Below are 13,431 nucleotides of genomic sequence, written 5' to 3'. Positions count from 1 at the left end.
ACAGATCTCTGTAGTATTTAACATATGATAGAATAAATTGATACAATGGCAAGTAATACGGCCGTCCTTATGGATCGGCCGAGACACATTCAGCAGACAAGCAACAGATAATATTCTAATAGCTTAGCAGAATTATCGAGGAATATTCCTTTGAGCCCTTCTTCGAAGGTTGTTATGTTTCTCATATTAATTGTAGAAACATATTCTCTTAACCACCTCAATAATGACACAAAGCATAAACGACAAAAGAGGTACATCTGTGGATAGGAAAAGATTCCTCGGACTACCACTATGGAACACCCGAGGTACATCTGTGAGTAGGAAAAAGATTCCTTTGACTATCACTATGAAGCACTCAGGTTGTACTTTCTTTCATCTGCTAACAAACTCTGATACCGCGGACCACCTCATGATCATGAAGGTTAGGTGGGGTGGCATAAAAAGGGGATCCTCTCCATTGGCGAGGTACGCAAGCATCTACATCTTAACCCTATTTTCGCATGAGCATTTTCCTTACTATTCTTCATCCACTTTCAGGAGATCGTATGGACTTGAGCATTGGAGGGCCTAGCCAGGGATCCCCACCCCGGTCTTGGATCACTAACACTTTGTTGGATTGTCGGATTGTGCGCAAGACTATTGAGGAGTTTCATCACCAGCTGAGGGAGTCTTCTACCAGCCAACAAATCATCGATATAAGTCAGCACATCATCTCCCTAGCCTTTAGACAGAATCAGGAGCTTTATCAAAGGTTCGTAAAATTAAAAAATCTCAATAAAAATGATTTTATAATTATGTAGGTAAGATTTAAAGTTTTTAGTTTAAGAGCAGATTAATTTGAAAAATCAAACATATTTTTTTTCTATCAAAGATAGAGCCAATAATTAATAATATCATTTAATTACATATTTGACATTCTTAAAATAATTAAAAAATAAATTATTTTATCAAACATTTAGTTATAATACTTTATTTCATAAATCATTAGTAATAATTAAAATGATTTTTTTTTAAAAAAAAATCAATATATATGAGATAAGTTCTAATATATATATATATATATATATATATATATATATATATATATATATATATATATATATATATAAATGACTATAATTAAATTAAAATTCATAAGTTAATAAATATTAAATAAAAATTATAAATTAAATTAAAGATCATAATTAATTAAAATAAAAATAAAAATTATATAAAAATAGTAAATGAAAAAAATAATAATAAATAAACATATGTGATTTGTAATATAAAACCCATAAAAATTGTATGGAGATTTTTTAAATTATAGAGAAAATAAGAGATTTTTATACATGTAATGTAGCATTGATGTGGTATATTGAAAACTATAAAAAAAACTTATTAAGAGGTTTAATCTCCTAAGAATAACTGAAAGCTAAGAATGACACATTCAGTGCAATTATTTTATTAATTATTGATGCATCAAGCATCAAATTAAATAAAAAATTGAGGTTAGACTTGTGAGCCATCCTATATATGTTTAACTATCACCCAACCCTGCAAATACACAAGCCCTTTCCAATTTATATCTTTGTGCAAAACCGGCTAGGAACCAGTTTCAATCAAGTCGCCTCCATGCTTAATAATACTGAATCAAATCCTCTCATAGATCCAAAAAAAGAAACAAATGATATAACTCAAAAATAACAGACATTGAGCTACAATGTAAAGAGTACATCCAGCATTAAATCTTCTTTTCTATCATCATATATCATTGCAACCCAAGAAAATTATTCTTTTTTCTATAACCTATATTCTAGAATATCTAGAACAAGAGTCCCTCTACCGAGGCAAAAAGGGGATAAAATAGGATGAGAAAAGAAGATTGAAAAGCAACACAAAAATGAACAGCATTTGAAGTTTATTTTAATTAGGAAGGTAAACACGGTGGAAATTTCTCATGTTAAGCTTCCTCCTGCAAGTTGGGCATTTCTTTTGTATCCTTATGAAGGACTTTGTGCAGGTCACACAGAAAATATGGCCACAAATAGTCGATGCTGCCTCTACCAATTCCTCCATGCAGATTGAACAGGTGTGCGGCTTCACAATTACTTTCACAAGTTGTGGCTCAGGCGTCACCAGTTTCTTACTCTGAAATTTTCAAGGCAGAATCAAGGTTTAAATTATAAAAAAATTGGAAAACACAGGAGGAATGATAAAGAAGCTAAAAAATTGTCTTGAAGTATCCTTCTATTCATTTTAGGAGTTGTCTATGGAAGTTGTCATTTTTCATCCCTCATCCTCTTCCACCAAAATAAGGGGAAGAAAACATTCACAAACCCAATTTTCCATTTGTTGCTACTCATTACATCATCCCTGCTTCTAAAGTAAACTTTAAGGATATCAAAAACATCTTATGTGTGTTGTTCGTAAATTATATTGAGAATAAAATGTAATAGGAATCCACCTGGCTAATTTTTAAAGATTGAGGCATTCTTAGGTAAATAAACAAGGCAAGTGGTTGTGGTGGATTCAATCAATAATGTGCATGAAATGCAACAAAATAGGACAAGGAGTTTCAGTATACTAAGGCGGTAAAAATATTCAAACCTACTAAGGAATAATATTATTATCAACATATGTTGGGTCAATGTCTTTCATCAGTTAGATGGACTATACTTTCTATGCAGAAGTTTGAAATGACTAATAGAATGTTAACAAGGTTGTCGAATCAACATTTGTATCATGGATCATTTCAATGTGATTTTGAATTGTAAATAGAATGTATCATGAATCATAGGAGACTTTAAAAAACAAGTTTTATTAATCCTAACTAGTTGTGGAAAACTATATGGTTTTTATCACTCCATTAAATTCTGTGTAAGAATACACTACTAAAAATTATAGTTAAGCATCAAAAATTCTCCAACAATGGTCTCAGTGGTAATAATATCCGCTAGTGCATTGTCAGAATCTAGCTCTGTGAATACGACAAATTTTTGTATGTCAATAACAATGCATTAAAAAAATATCAACCTATTGACAGAACTATAGTTGACCTCCAAATACAAATATTAAGTCAGTTAAGATTACCACTTGATGTAACAGGTGAAATTTCTGTAACTCAGTTCTTTCGTGTCAATCTCGTCTCTCAATCAATGTTTGATCAAAAGAAGAATTATAATACCGAAAGGACCATCACTATTAGAACATCTCAAGTTGTATCTTCTAGTTTTACATTTTCAACAACAACAACATCAAAAGGATCAAACCATATATCACAAAATTCATAATTAAAACATCCTGTCATATGACTTTTGGCTCATTTGAAATGTTCATGTAGCTCAAGTCCTTAAATGGAAGAACTAACTGGAGGATTCTAGACAAAATGACTGCATCCTAAAAATGTATCAGTAGGTAGCAAATTAGATCTGAAAACCTGAAGATAGTATTAATAATCTTATTTAAAACAACCTCAGAGGTTACCTAATGTTATCCAATAATGCTTCAGGAGGTAAGCATACAACTGGAATGTTATGCAGAAAAAAACTCAAAAAGGATAGAACAAAATACAAAAAACCAACACTTATATTGTAGCATAGTATATCAAGAAGCAAAAAATGTTTTTCTCAATGAAATAAAACCAAATATTAATAAAATAATTACCCTTGCATCATGCCCATCTTCCAAATCATGATAAGGATAATAATTGGCAGTTGTCCCACTAGTTGAACTTCTAAATGGCCTCTTGCAAGCGAAACAAGATGAACTTCTCGCGTGTTCCTCTGCGGTGACTGAAAAATGGGTGGAAGTTAACAGAAGATCAATAGAAATTTTCATGATAAAGTCCAAATATATATATATATATATATATATATATATATATATAGACTTGATAAGAAACCAAATGTAATTTAAATGATTTATAGAGACCAGTCACAACATTAAATTCAAGGATATCAGCCAGAATTCACTAGCAAATTAATTACTGCATGTTGATTTCCTCTTACTGGAAACCTATATTAATTATGATATGAAATAAACTAAAACTAAACAAAATGATCTTGACTTCCACATTGGAACTTGCTTTCATGGTGACAACTCCTTACACATCACCAAAACCTTGCATATCATGCTCTTTCTCCTATAGAGATCCATTAAGATAAAAGTTACTTTATCTTTGTTATTTTTCCATCATTTTAGTAGTGCCTAATGTTGTTGAGCAAGATGAGATGTTTGTATCATTGGAAATGTAATCAAAATTGTTTTTCACCATCATTTTTGTAAGGCCTGATTTTGCTGAGTAAGTTGAAATAATTGAACCATTTAAGTTATAACTTCATTTCATAATAAAGTAATTCTCATAACTCCCCTCCAAGGTAGATGACACAATTCACCGTAAACTAAATGAGGAATGATAATCATAGTGGAAGCACATGATAGAGAAAAGGTTTAAAGCAAACTATAGCAGCTTTAGCACCTCAGCATTTTATTTACATGTACGCTCGCATTACTATTTCAAAACCACCGAACAAGCAAGAAATCTAGTTTGTTCTTGTTTTTGGTATGAAGGTAAACCTTTTGTTAAAAATATCAAGAGAACATAGATCCTTAGTTGAGTTTTTTGTCTTCTTTTAATCCAATCTAATGCAATTTTCACAATGGTCAAAAATAGTTTCAACCTTTTATCTTCTCAATGTCATAAGTGAGCTAGTTTAATCATTTAATTAGATCAATGCAATCTACCCAATACTCAAAAAATAAAATCCAAGAACATTATAAAAATTGTAATAAATAGTGGATTCAACAATGAAATAAATCATGTGGAAAACAAAACCATATAAAACTTCAGGCTAGACCAAAGAAGGAAATAAATGGTATGGACTGTATGGTTTTATATGAAATACTAAAAAATTATCTCCCATTAGTTTCTAACCATAGCTATCAATTTGCTAGAATCATATTTCTCTTATTCATCCGTACAAACCAACTGCAGCTACATTAAGTCAGATATGATCGTCCACGGCTTCAAATTCTAAAATGCTTCTAGAATGTATGGTTTTCAATCATTTTAATCTACAAAACAAAGCATAAGGAATTGTATAGTTATCGATATCCAGCTTCATTTTAAGATTAACAATGTAGGGTCACTCCTACATTTCCACCTCAAAAAGGATTCAGATATCTTATAGATTAGAAAGTTAATAGATCTGTAAATAATGTTTATGGTGTCCTCTACAGATGAATTTGAAATTAATGCATTATTAAAATAAAATCGAGTCCTTGATTTCATAGTCCATACTAATAGTCACATATTTCTATCACTAACAAACCCACTTAAAAATTAATATTTATTTACAAAAAAAATATGCATGAAAATTTGTACTTATTGTTTTAAACTTGTATTGTCAGCATTTCCCTATATATGCAATATGTATCTGTATGTATTGTCTTTTCAACAAATACCTTTTCACAAATGTTAATTTTCAACTTTTTATAGCAAAAAAAGTGTGTAATGATATACTAGAGTTGTACCAATTCCAGACCAAAAAAATTGCCAATGCAGCACTACAAACCATGATAAAAAATTCACAATGTCAAGCATTTTAGAATACTTTAGATGAAAAAGCAAAAAAACAAGAAAAAGGAACCATGAGATAAAGAACTATTATATAATGAATAATACATATTACATAATTCTCATAGCAAACTAGTTTCCTAGTAACACTATGGTTTTAAAGTTTTTCATGTATGACATTTACTTCAGTCCTTACAGCCCATCCAGTGGAGTGTAGTTTGCCTTAATTCAAACTTCAAAGACCCCTTGAAGGTCTCCTAGCCTATGTAGTGTGTACTAATTTATTTATATTGAATCAAGAGACTTAGAGCTCATTCTTCAAACTAAAATAACAATGGCATATACTGACCTGACCTTCTCAGATTTAACTCGAGATCTTGATTCAAGTTCATCATAACAGACTGGTTCCTTTTGTTAATGTTCCTTCCCTAAAAAAATAGGGATGTATTCAGAAGTAAACAGATAATAGGGAAACAAAAATCAAAAATGAAGAGAAAAATTTTAAATAACAAATTAAGGAGTATCTACCAACTATTTGGCATTGACTACATCAATTTAAACCAAACAATAATAAGTATCTAAGACCACAAAACTATCCAATTCATTTTTGATCGTGGCTTGTACTTATTTAAATTTCCACCACAAAATTCAACTTGTTAAATATGGAATCTAAGGTCATATTGTAAAAGGAGCATCTAAAACTACTCTATTTATAAAGACAGCAAATAATGGAGCCAAAGGACAAGCCAAAAGAATACTAGAAAAACAAAAATAAACAATGACGAGAAAATTTTTAAAGAACAAAACAAGGTGTATTTGCCAACTATTTAGCAGTGGCTACATTAGTCAATCCAGCATTGATTATTGTATAAGATCATAAAACTAAACAGTTCATTTCGATGTCTTCTAATTATTTGAAGCAACAAAAGTTTTCTTTCCACCACTAATTCAAGTTGTTAAAGTGTTGAATCTATGGTCATATTGGAAAATGTGCATACCATCTAATGCTTGATTTGGTTCTACTTCAGGCATGATTAGCTCCCATAGCACAACAAATGGCGTGCATATGTGCCCATTCAAATGTAATTTAGCAAATATATTGGTGTGAAATTTAAAATTTAGCATATATACAACAACAACCAAGCTTTATACCACTAGGTGGGGTCAGCTAAAATTTTCCATATATGCCATGAAAATTTTAGCCTCTTATACTAGTAGCACAATTGCCATATTTGACAATGATTGTCTTACCTTCAAAAACAATATATAGTTTCTTTTAATTTGATATTTTGAAACCAAATTTTGTCTCCAACTTATTAGAATTGTTTATTATTTTGAGGTGACAAAGGAAAAAATAAGTTCACAGTTGAAGGAAATAAATCAAAGGATAAATAAATTATTATCAAGATTGCTGATTGAAATATAAGCTATATAATCTTAATTAAACATAAAGATATTATTGTTGATATTTCTATATTGACATCTTTGGAATATATCTTAACCAAACGTCATTTACCCGAGTTTAATAGATGCTAATGGCATTTATGAGAGATTTATGGATTTAGAAGGAGAAATAGGAAATATCAACATGTGTTATAATAAACATGATATATAATAGATTTAAAAGAAAAATATGCATAAAGTGTAATCACATATAAATCAATCCCTCTCCTACCAAACAATCAGTCTAACTATTCCATGAGTTCCATATCAAACTATCTTAAACTAATTATTTTGTTTTATTTCAGTATTATTGAATCTACATTCTTATATTTAAGCTTACTAAACATTTAGGCATGTTAATGCTAAGAGATCAAGAATCAAGATCTCCTAAAAAATGTTCAATCCAAACAAAAAAGTATTATTCATCATAGCGAAAACCATGCGTAAATATAGATGGTTTAACTCATTGCAATCTGCTACATGTAGATAAGTTGGCAATGCTATGTACCATTCTTACCAAACCATTCAATCAATATCAATAACTCTGACAAAATTGAAAAGATGATAAAATAAAATGAGAGAAAAACTGCCACTCACTGAACTGGGAATTACCATGGGTAAGCTTCCTGAAGAAGAAAGGATTACAACCTCATTCTCTGTCAGTTCTACATTAGTAGCAGAACTTGGTGGCACGTAAGACACTTGTTGTTGACAAGCACGATAAATGTTTTCTGGCTCCGGATATTCGATACTCTCCACAGGTGGAAAATTAAGGTCTATATTCCGGACCATCTTTGGTGCCTCCTCGTGCCCCGACTCAATGATTCAAGATTGCTTATGGCATAAAAGACAATATGCTTCCCAACATAAATACGGAGGAATGTCCATGATCAATTCATCATCTAAAACCAAACCATTCAAAAAGAAACGCAAAGCAATTATTCAAAAAACTTTCCATTGAAATAACAGTAAAAACAAATATTGAATTCGATAGGGAAAAAGGAAAATTGAGTTTCAAACAAAGAAATAATATCCAAATACTGCAAATTGATCAAACCATGTGAATCCGAAATCCCAAGAAGAAGAAAGATGAAAAAAAAAAAAGGGAAAAACAAAGGGGCAACAAGAATCTGATAAAGAAACGAGCGTTCGGGGAAAGAAAACACAAGAAATCCCCAAATGAATAAGATCCTAATAACAGAGAAATCGCACCAACCGCCGATCAAAGATTTGCAGCCGATCAATGGAAATCGGAAAGCTTCTCCAGCGATCAAAGGGATAGGATTTTCGTAGACGATTGAGATGTATGGAGGCGATCGATGATGGCGAAAAGAGGCGACTTTGGGGGGTGTCTTATATGGTCGTCGCGCTTCAACGAGGAACACGATCATGGTTAAAAAATCGGAGCAAGAACCCGGTCGAGGTTGGCGCATCCGTTGCGTGTGCATTCTCTTTCCGTTTCGTTTTCCAAAATCTTCTTTCCGATTTTCGTTTTCCTGAAAAAAAAAAGGAAATAATATTATAAATCTTCTTGAAAATAAAAAAGAAACAACTGTTTTCGTAAGTAAATTATTGCCTACTAATTAGAAGGAATTGAATGCCTTCCATATTTTTTAAATTATTGGAACTTTTTTGGTTTGGAAAGTGTAAAAAATTGTTAAAAAAAATGAAAATTCAATTCGTTTCCATAATTTATCTGTTTTTTCTACATTGCCTCCCAAGAAGAATAAAATAATCACTTTGAATTTCTAGCTATCACAACTTTTGGGTTAGGAAGGTTGTAAAATTTTATATTAAATAAATAAAATTAAAAAAATATGAAAGAATGATCTTTATTTTTATTAACATAAAAAAGACATCTAATGCTATAAAGATATAAAAAAGATGTCTCCTCCTTAAATATTTTCCCAATTGTCCTTCTATATATGGTATGTGCAAGATGTGTAACCACAAGTCAATCGCCTAGATAAATTCATCAAAAGTTAAATCGATTTGAAATGTCTTACAATGAAAGTAATATAACTTCCACCAAATTCACTATTTACCTCCTCCTCCCTCCCCCAACTTACATTCTACTATTTTATCTCCCTCTTTATGGTGAGCATGATTTCTTTCCAAGTTTTCCACAAATTAACCTCTTCTCTTGCATCTTCAATCATTTCTTTTTATTTTCTATCCATGTGCATTATTTATTTATTTTTATAGATTTAATATTTTTTAATCATCTGTGAGGTGTGTCTGCTCTGAGTGTCTCCTTACTAATGTTATCTGGCACTCTTTTGTGGAGTTAAGAAAACATAATTCATTTTCACAAGAAAGTACATCAATCATGTGACTTCCTAAGATTGATCCTCTTTAACTATGTCATCCCTTGTCCATTTTGACGAGCTTAAGGTCATGTAGTTGCTTTATATAAAATAACTACACTAGTAAAATTGCTCAAACTTGACAATCAAACACATCATCGAGTCCCCTGCAACTCATTTGTGTTGACTCATGCTTTCCCATTATACGAACTCGAGCAAGCAAAAAAGTGTTTAAACTTTTTACCGGACCATTTAGGATGAAAAAAAAAAAAAATCTTCAAACTTAAGAATCAACCACAACATTGCATCTTATGAAACCCATTGCGTTGTTGACTCATGCTTATAGTGTACAAAATTGTATTGTCAAAACCCCTCTAACTATTCTAGATAAAACCGCTCCTCATTCCTATTCTGCCCTAAGATTATGTTACAACTTAAAACTTACATGGGTCTATATTGGTCTATGTTCACAAAAATAACACATCATGTGGCTCCACGAGACCAGTTTTGTCTATGTGTGTCATATCTTATCCATTTTGATGAGCTTAAGCTTATATTGAAATTCTGATCAAATTGCTAAATGGGAAAAAAGTGCCCAAATTTGATACAATATACTGCACTGACCCATGATTGCAGTGTCAAAATTTTTGTAACTGAGCCACCTGTAGCACTTTTGGTCAAATTACTTCACACTCATGTTCTATCCTAGAATCATGAAGCTGTGTTTTACTCTGAAACTGATCCACACCGGTCTACTTTGACAAAAGAAGAGATGTGGCTGGTATGAGAACCTCTACTTGGCGTGGTTTGGTCAAAGATCAAGCTAGTCATCTCATGACGATCTAGTGGTTAGCATATGAGATATTATCATCATGAGATATGAGATTCAAATCTCGGTAAAACTGAGGTAAAGGCCTCCCTTATGTGTTAGCCACTATTCCAAAGGTTAGTAGTCGCCCGTGATTTACCCTCCTCCGTGTTGGCCTTGGGGCAAGTTGGCGGGGGCGTTGGGGGCGAGCGTATTCACCTTTTGCCATCATGCCACCTTAGTCAAAGATCAAGCTGAGATGTAAGTTAAAGTGATCAGATCAGGTCAAGATAGACCTCAGCCACCCTAGCCTGGTCTCCCAAACCTCTCCAACCCAGTCTCCTTGACCTCTCTAGCTCGATCTCCATGACCTCTGAAGCCCGGTTTTCCAAATCAATTGGACTCGATCTCCTAGACCTCTTCCACTCGATCTCCTTGATCTCTCCAGCTCGGTTTCCATGACCTCTCCAACTCGGTCTTCCATACCACTTTGACTCGGTGTCCTTGACCTCTCCAATTTGGTCTTCCAAACATCATCGATTAGGTCTCCCTGACCTCACCATCTCGGTCTCCCAAACGTCCATGACTCAATCTCCCTAACTTCTCCATCTTGGTCTCCCTGACCTCATTGACTCAGCCTCGACCGACTCTGTCAGACGTGAGTGGAGAATGTGGGTACCCAAATAAGTGGAGAACTTGGAGTGACAGGGGACATGCATGAGGGTGGAGACCTACATAGCAGCCCCACGATTGGATGTGGAGTTCATGCCCTCTTCTAGGGGAAGGTATAAAAAGAAGCTTGTTTTGGCGAAAGTAGGTATGCGCACATAGACATCTGAATTCTTCTTCTCCACCAAATTTTTTCCCTTTCCGACCCCTATGATAAATTGAGCATCGAAGTAGTCACATCGAGTATAATCTCAGTGTTCATACTAACCTCTTACTGAGTATTGCAGGGATACACAAAACTCTCTTCATCACCGGATCATTAAGAACCTCCTCCACGACAATTTCTCATTGACTTACCTAGTGATAGTTTCAGATAGGGACAAATTAGACAGTAAACCAAACATCAGACAATCCTATTTTATGTAAAGACGATCTTTTTGTTGGCTCCCCCTAGATCATAGCCTTGATAAGGTCTATCAAGGTAATGAATTTGATTCTTGGGGATCTAATATTAACCAAGTCCAACTTGATTAGTTAGGTTAGACTTTGGGACCCATGCTTGGATTGTTCTTCTATGTGTTCGATTAACAAGCGATAGATAAGATCTAAACTTATGTTTAGCCATATATCCAAGTCCGGATTGGTTATATACGCCCCTTTGTTTTCCAAGAATTAGGTCAAGGTTCTTGGAACCCAAAGTGAACAGTTCCAATGAGTTCTTGAGTTCTTTGACTTGAGTTTTAAATTAGAATTCTCTTCCTGAACTTGTTCAGTCAAAGAGCTTGAGTTAGTCGCTTCCTTAAGGGTTGTTACCTCCTTTTGGAGTGACTTGACCTAGACGTTGGATTTGGCTAGCTTTCTTAATAAATATGAAACTAGATTTTGTAAGTCATCTATCTAAGTACCTGAAATTAGGGAACTTACGATGCTGTTTGGTCCTTCGGAAATGGATACGGATCTGTGGCTTCTCTTGGACTCAGTTTCCGATTCACTCTTGATTTCAGACTCGGATTCAGTTTCAGCAACGTACGCTTGTACCGATAGAGCGAGGAATCTTGTTTGCTTGTGTTCTTCTTCGTTAGACTCTTCCGATAACTTGGACCACGTTGCCTTGAAGGCCTTCCTTCTTCCATGCTTCTGGTTTGGATAGTCAAGTTTGTAGTATCCCTTCTTGTTACAATCGTAGCAGGTAACTCCAGACTTGGCCTTCGTGTTTGATTGAATTACCTTCTTCTTCTTTAGTGCTTTCCGAACTAATTTGACTAGTTTGGTGGTGATTTTGTCTTCGAGATCCAAATCTTCTTCGGATTCAGGTTCGGTTCGGTGCTTGATTTTTGGTTCTCTCGTTCTACTTGTACCTACAATCAAAGCAATACCTTTCTCTCCCGATAATGCATTAGTTTGCTCGTGTAACTCAAATTCTAAAAACAATTCATCTAATCTAATTATTGAGAGATCCTTGGATACCTTGTAAGCATCTACCATTGATGCCCACAATGGATTCTTTGGAAAAGCATTTAGTGCATACGTTATGACGTCACGGTTCTCCACCTTTTGACCGATTGCGTGGAGGCCATTGAGAAGGTCTTGAATGTGTGCGTGTAGTTGACTCGCAGATTCATCATCCTGCATTTTTATGTCATACAATTTATTTAAAACTAAATCCTTTTTACTTATCTTAGTATCGGAGGTCCCTTCGTGCAACCCGTTTAATTTTTCCCATAACTCCTTTGTACTATTGAAGGGACCAACCTAGTTTAGTTCTTCTTTGGTTAGGCCACATTGAAGAGTACATGTCGCTTTGGCATTGGTCTCGATCTTCTTCATCAAGGTTGTGCCCCAGTTCTGGCATGACTTTGAGGCCAGTTTGGATGATTATCCACATCTCGACTTGCGTCTTGAGGTGATACTCCATTCAGCCCTTCCAGTAGCCAAAATCTTTGTCGGAGAAAAGAGGCGGGCCAGCTGTGCTGTAGCCTTCTTAGTGGGCCAATAAAACAAGAATCTCACACACAACAAAAATAATACCAAATGTTCTAAGACTTGGTCTTGGATTAGTAGTGCGGGAGAAAAATAAAAATAATAATTCACTAATTTTGATAAAAAAAATAATAAAATATTTTAAAAATATATTATTGTAAATTTATTTTTCAAGAGAACCCCCCTCTGCTCGATTGGTGGTTTTACCAATTCAGAACAACCTGGCTCTGATACCAATTGTAGGATCGTAGACATGCTAGAGGGGGGAGGGGGTGAATAGCACGCATTGCTTTTTCACTCATTTTGGAAAATACATAGAATAGGCAACGAAATAAAGAATGAAAAGACAAGCAACGCTAACAAGCTTTCTTTTACTTAGTTCGAAGCTTGTAGCGACTCCTACTCTAAGGCCCGCACATGAGAGTGCTTTCAATGGGCAATCACTATAAGCTCGAGAAATATTTACAAGATCAATTATAATTGCAATATTAAAACTAAGTTACCGACAATACAAAGATGTTGGAAAGGAACGTCAATTGTCAACGTAGCAGTTGAACGTTGTTGAAGCGTTTCGTCATAGCACACAAGAGCGCAAGTAGTCTGATTTTTTGTTTTCTAAAGTACTGGTCGAGGCTCCTTTTTATAGCTGAGCTTGACCTGATCAAGATCCC

The 13,431-nt window shown here is 33.9% G+C and overlaps 1 protein-coding gene across 3 annotated transcripts; it reads right to left on the bottom strand.

Annotated features, from left to right (window-relative positions):
• Positions 1 to 1,644: 1,644 nt before the first annotated feature.
• Positions 1,645 to 8,385, bottom strand: LOC122042870 (E3 ubiquitin-protein ligase RNF4-like). Of its 3 annotated transcripts, none has more exons than XM_042603233.1 (5): positions 8,214 to 8,385; positions 7,646 to 7,899; positions 5,904 to 5,982; positions 3,643 to 3,770; positions 1,645 to 2,127 (listed from the first exon to the last, which is right to left on the bottom strand). In XM_042603233.1, exons 2-5 carry the CDS (start codon positions 7,787 to 7,789, stop codon positions 1,903 to 1,905), a joined length of 576 nt encoding a protein of 191 aa, XP_042459167.1. In that variant the 5' UTR covers positions 7,790 to 7,899; positions 8,214 to 8,385; the 3' UTR covers positions 1,645 to 1,902. The 3 variants fall into 3 exon arrangements, with proteins under 3 accessions (XP_042459167.1, XP_042459166.1, XP_042459164.1); XM_042603232.1 differs by having other exon boundaries at positions 7,610 to 7,899; positions 8,210 to 8,382; XM_042603230.1 differs by having other exon boundaries at positions 7,610 to 7,899; positions 8,214 to 8,382.
• Between the last annotated feature and the right edge of the window lie 5,046 nt (positions 8,386 to 13,431).

The sequence above is a fragment of the Zingiber officinale genome, chromosome 2A (assembly GCF_018446385.1).
Source record: "Zingiber officinale cultivar Zhangliang chromosome 2A, Zo_v1.1, whole genome shotgun sequence".
Lineage (NCBI taxonomy): Eukaryota > Viridiplantae > Streptophyta > Magnoliopsida > Zingiberales > Zingiberaceae > Zingiber > Zingiber officinale.
The sequence above is the reverse complement of the archived record's forward strand: the minus strand, read 5'-3'. Positions and strand labels throughout refer to the sequence as shown.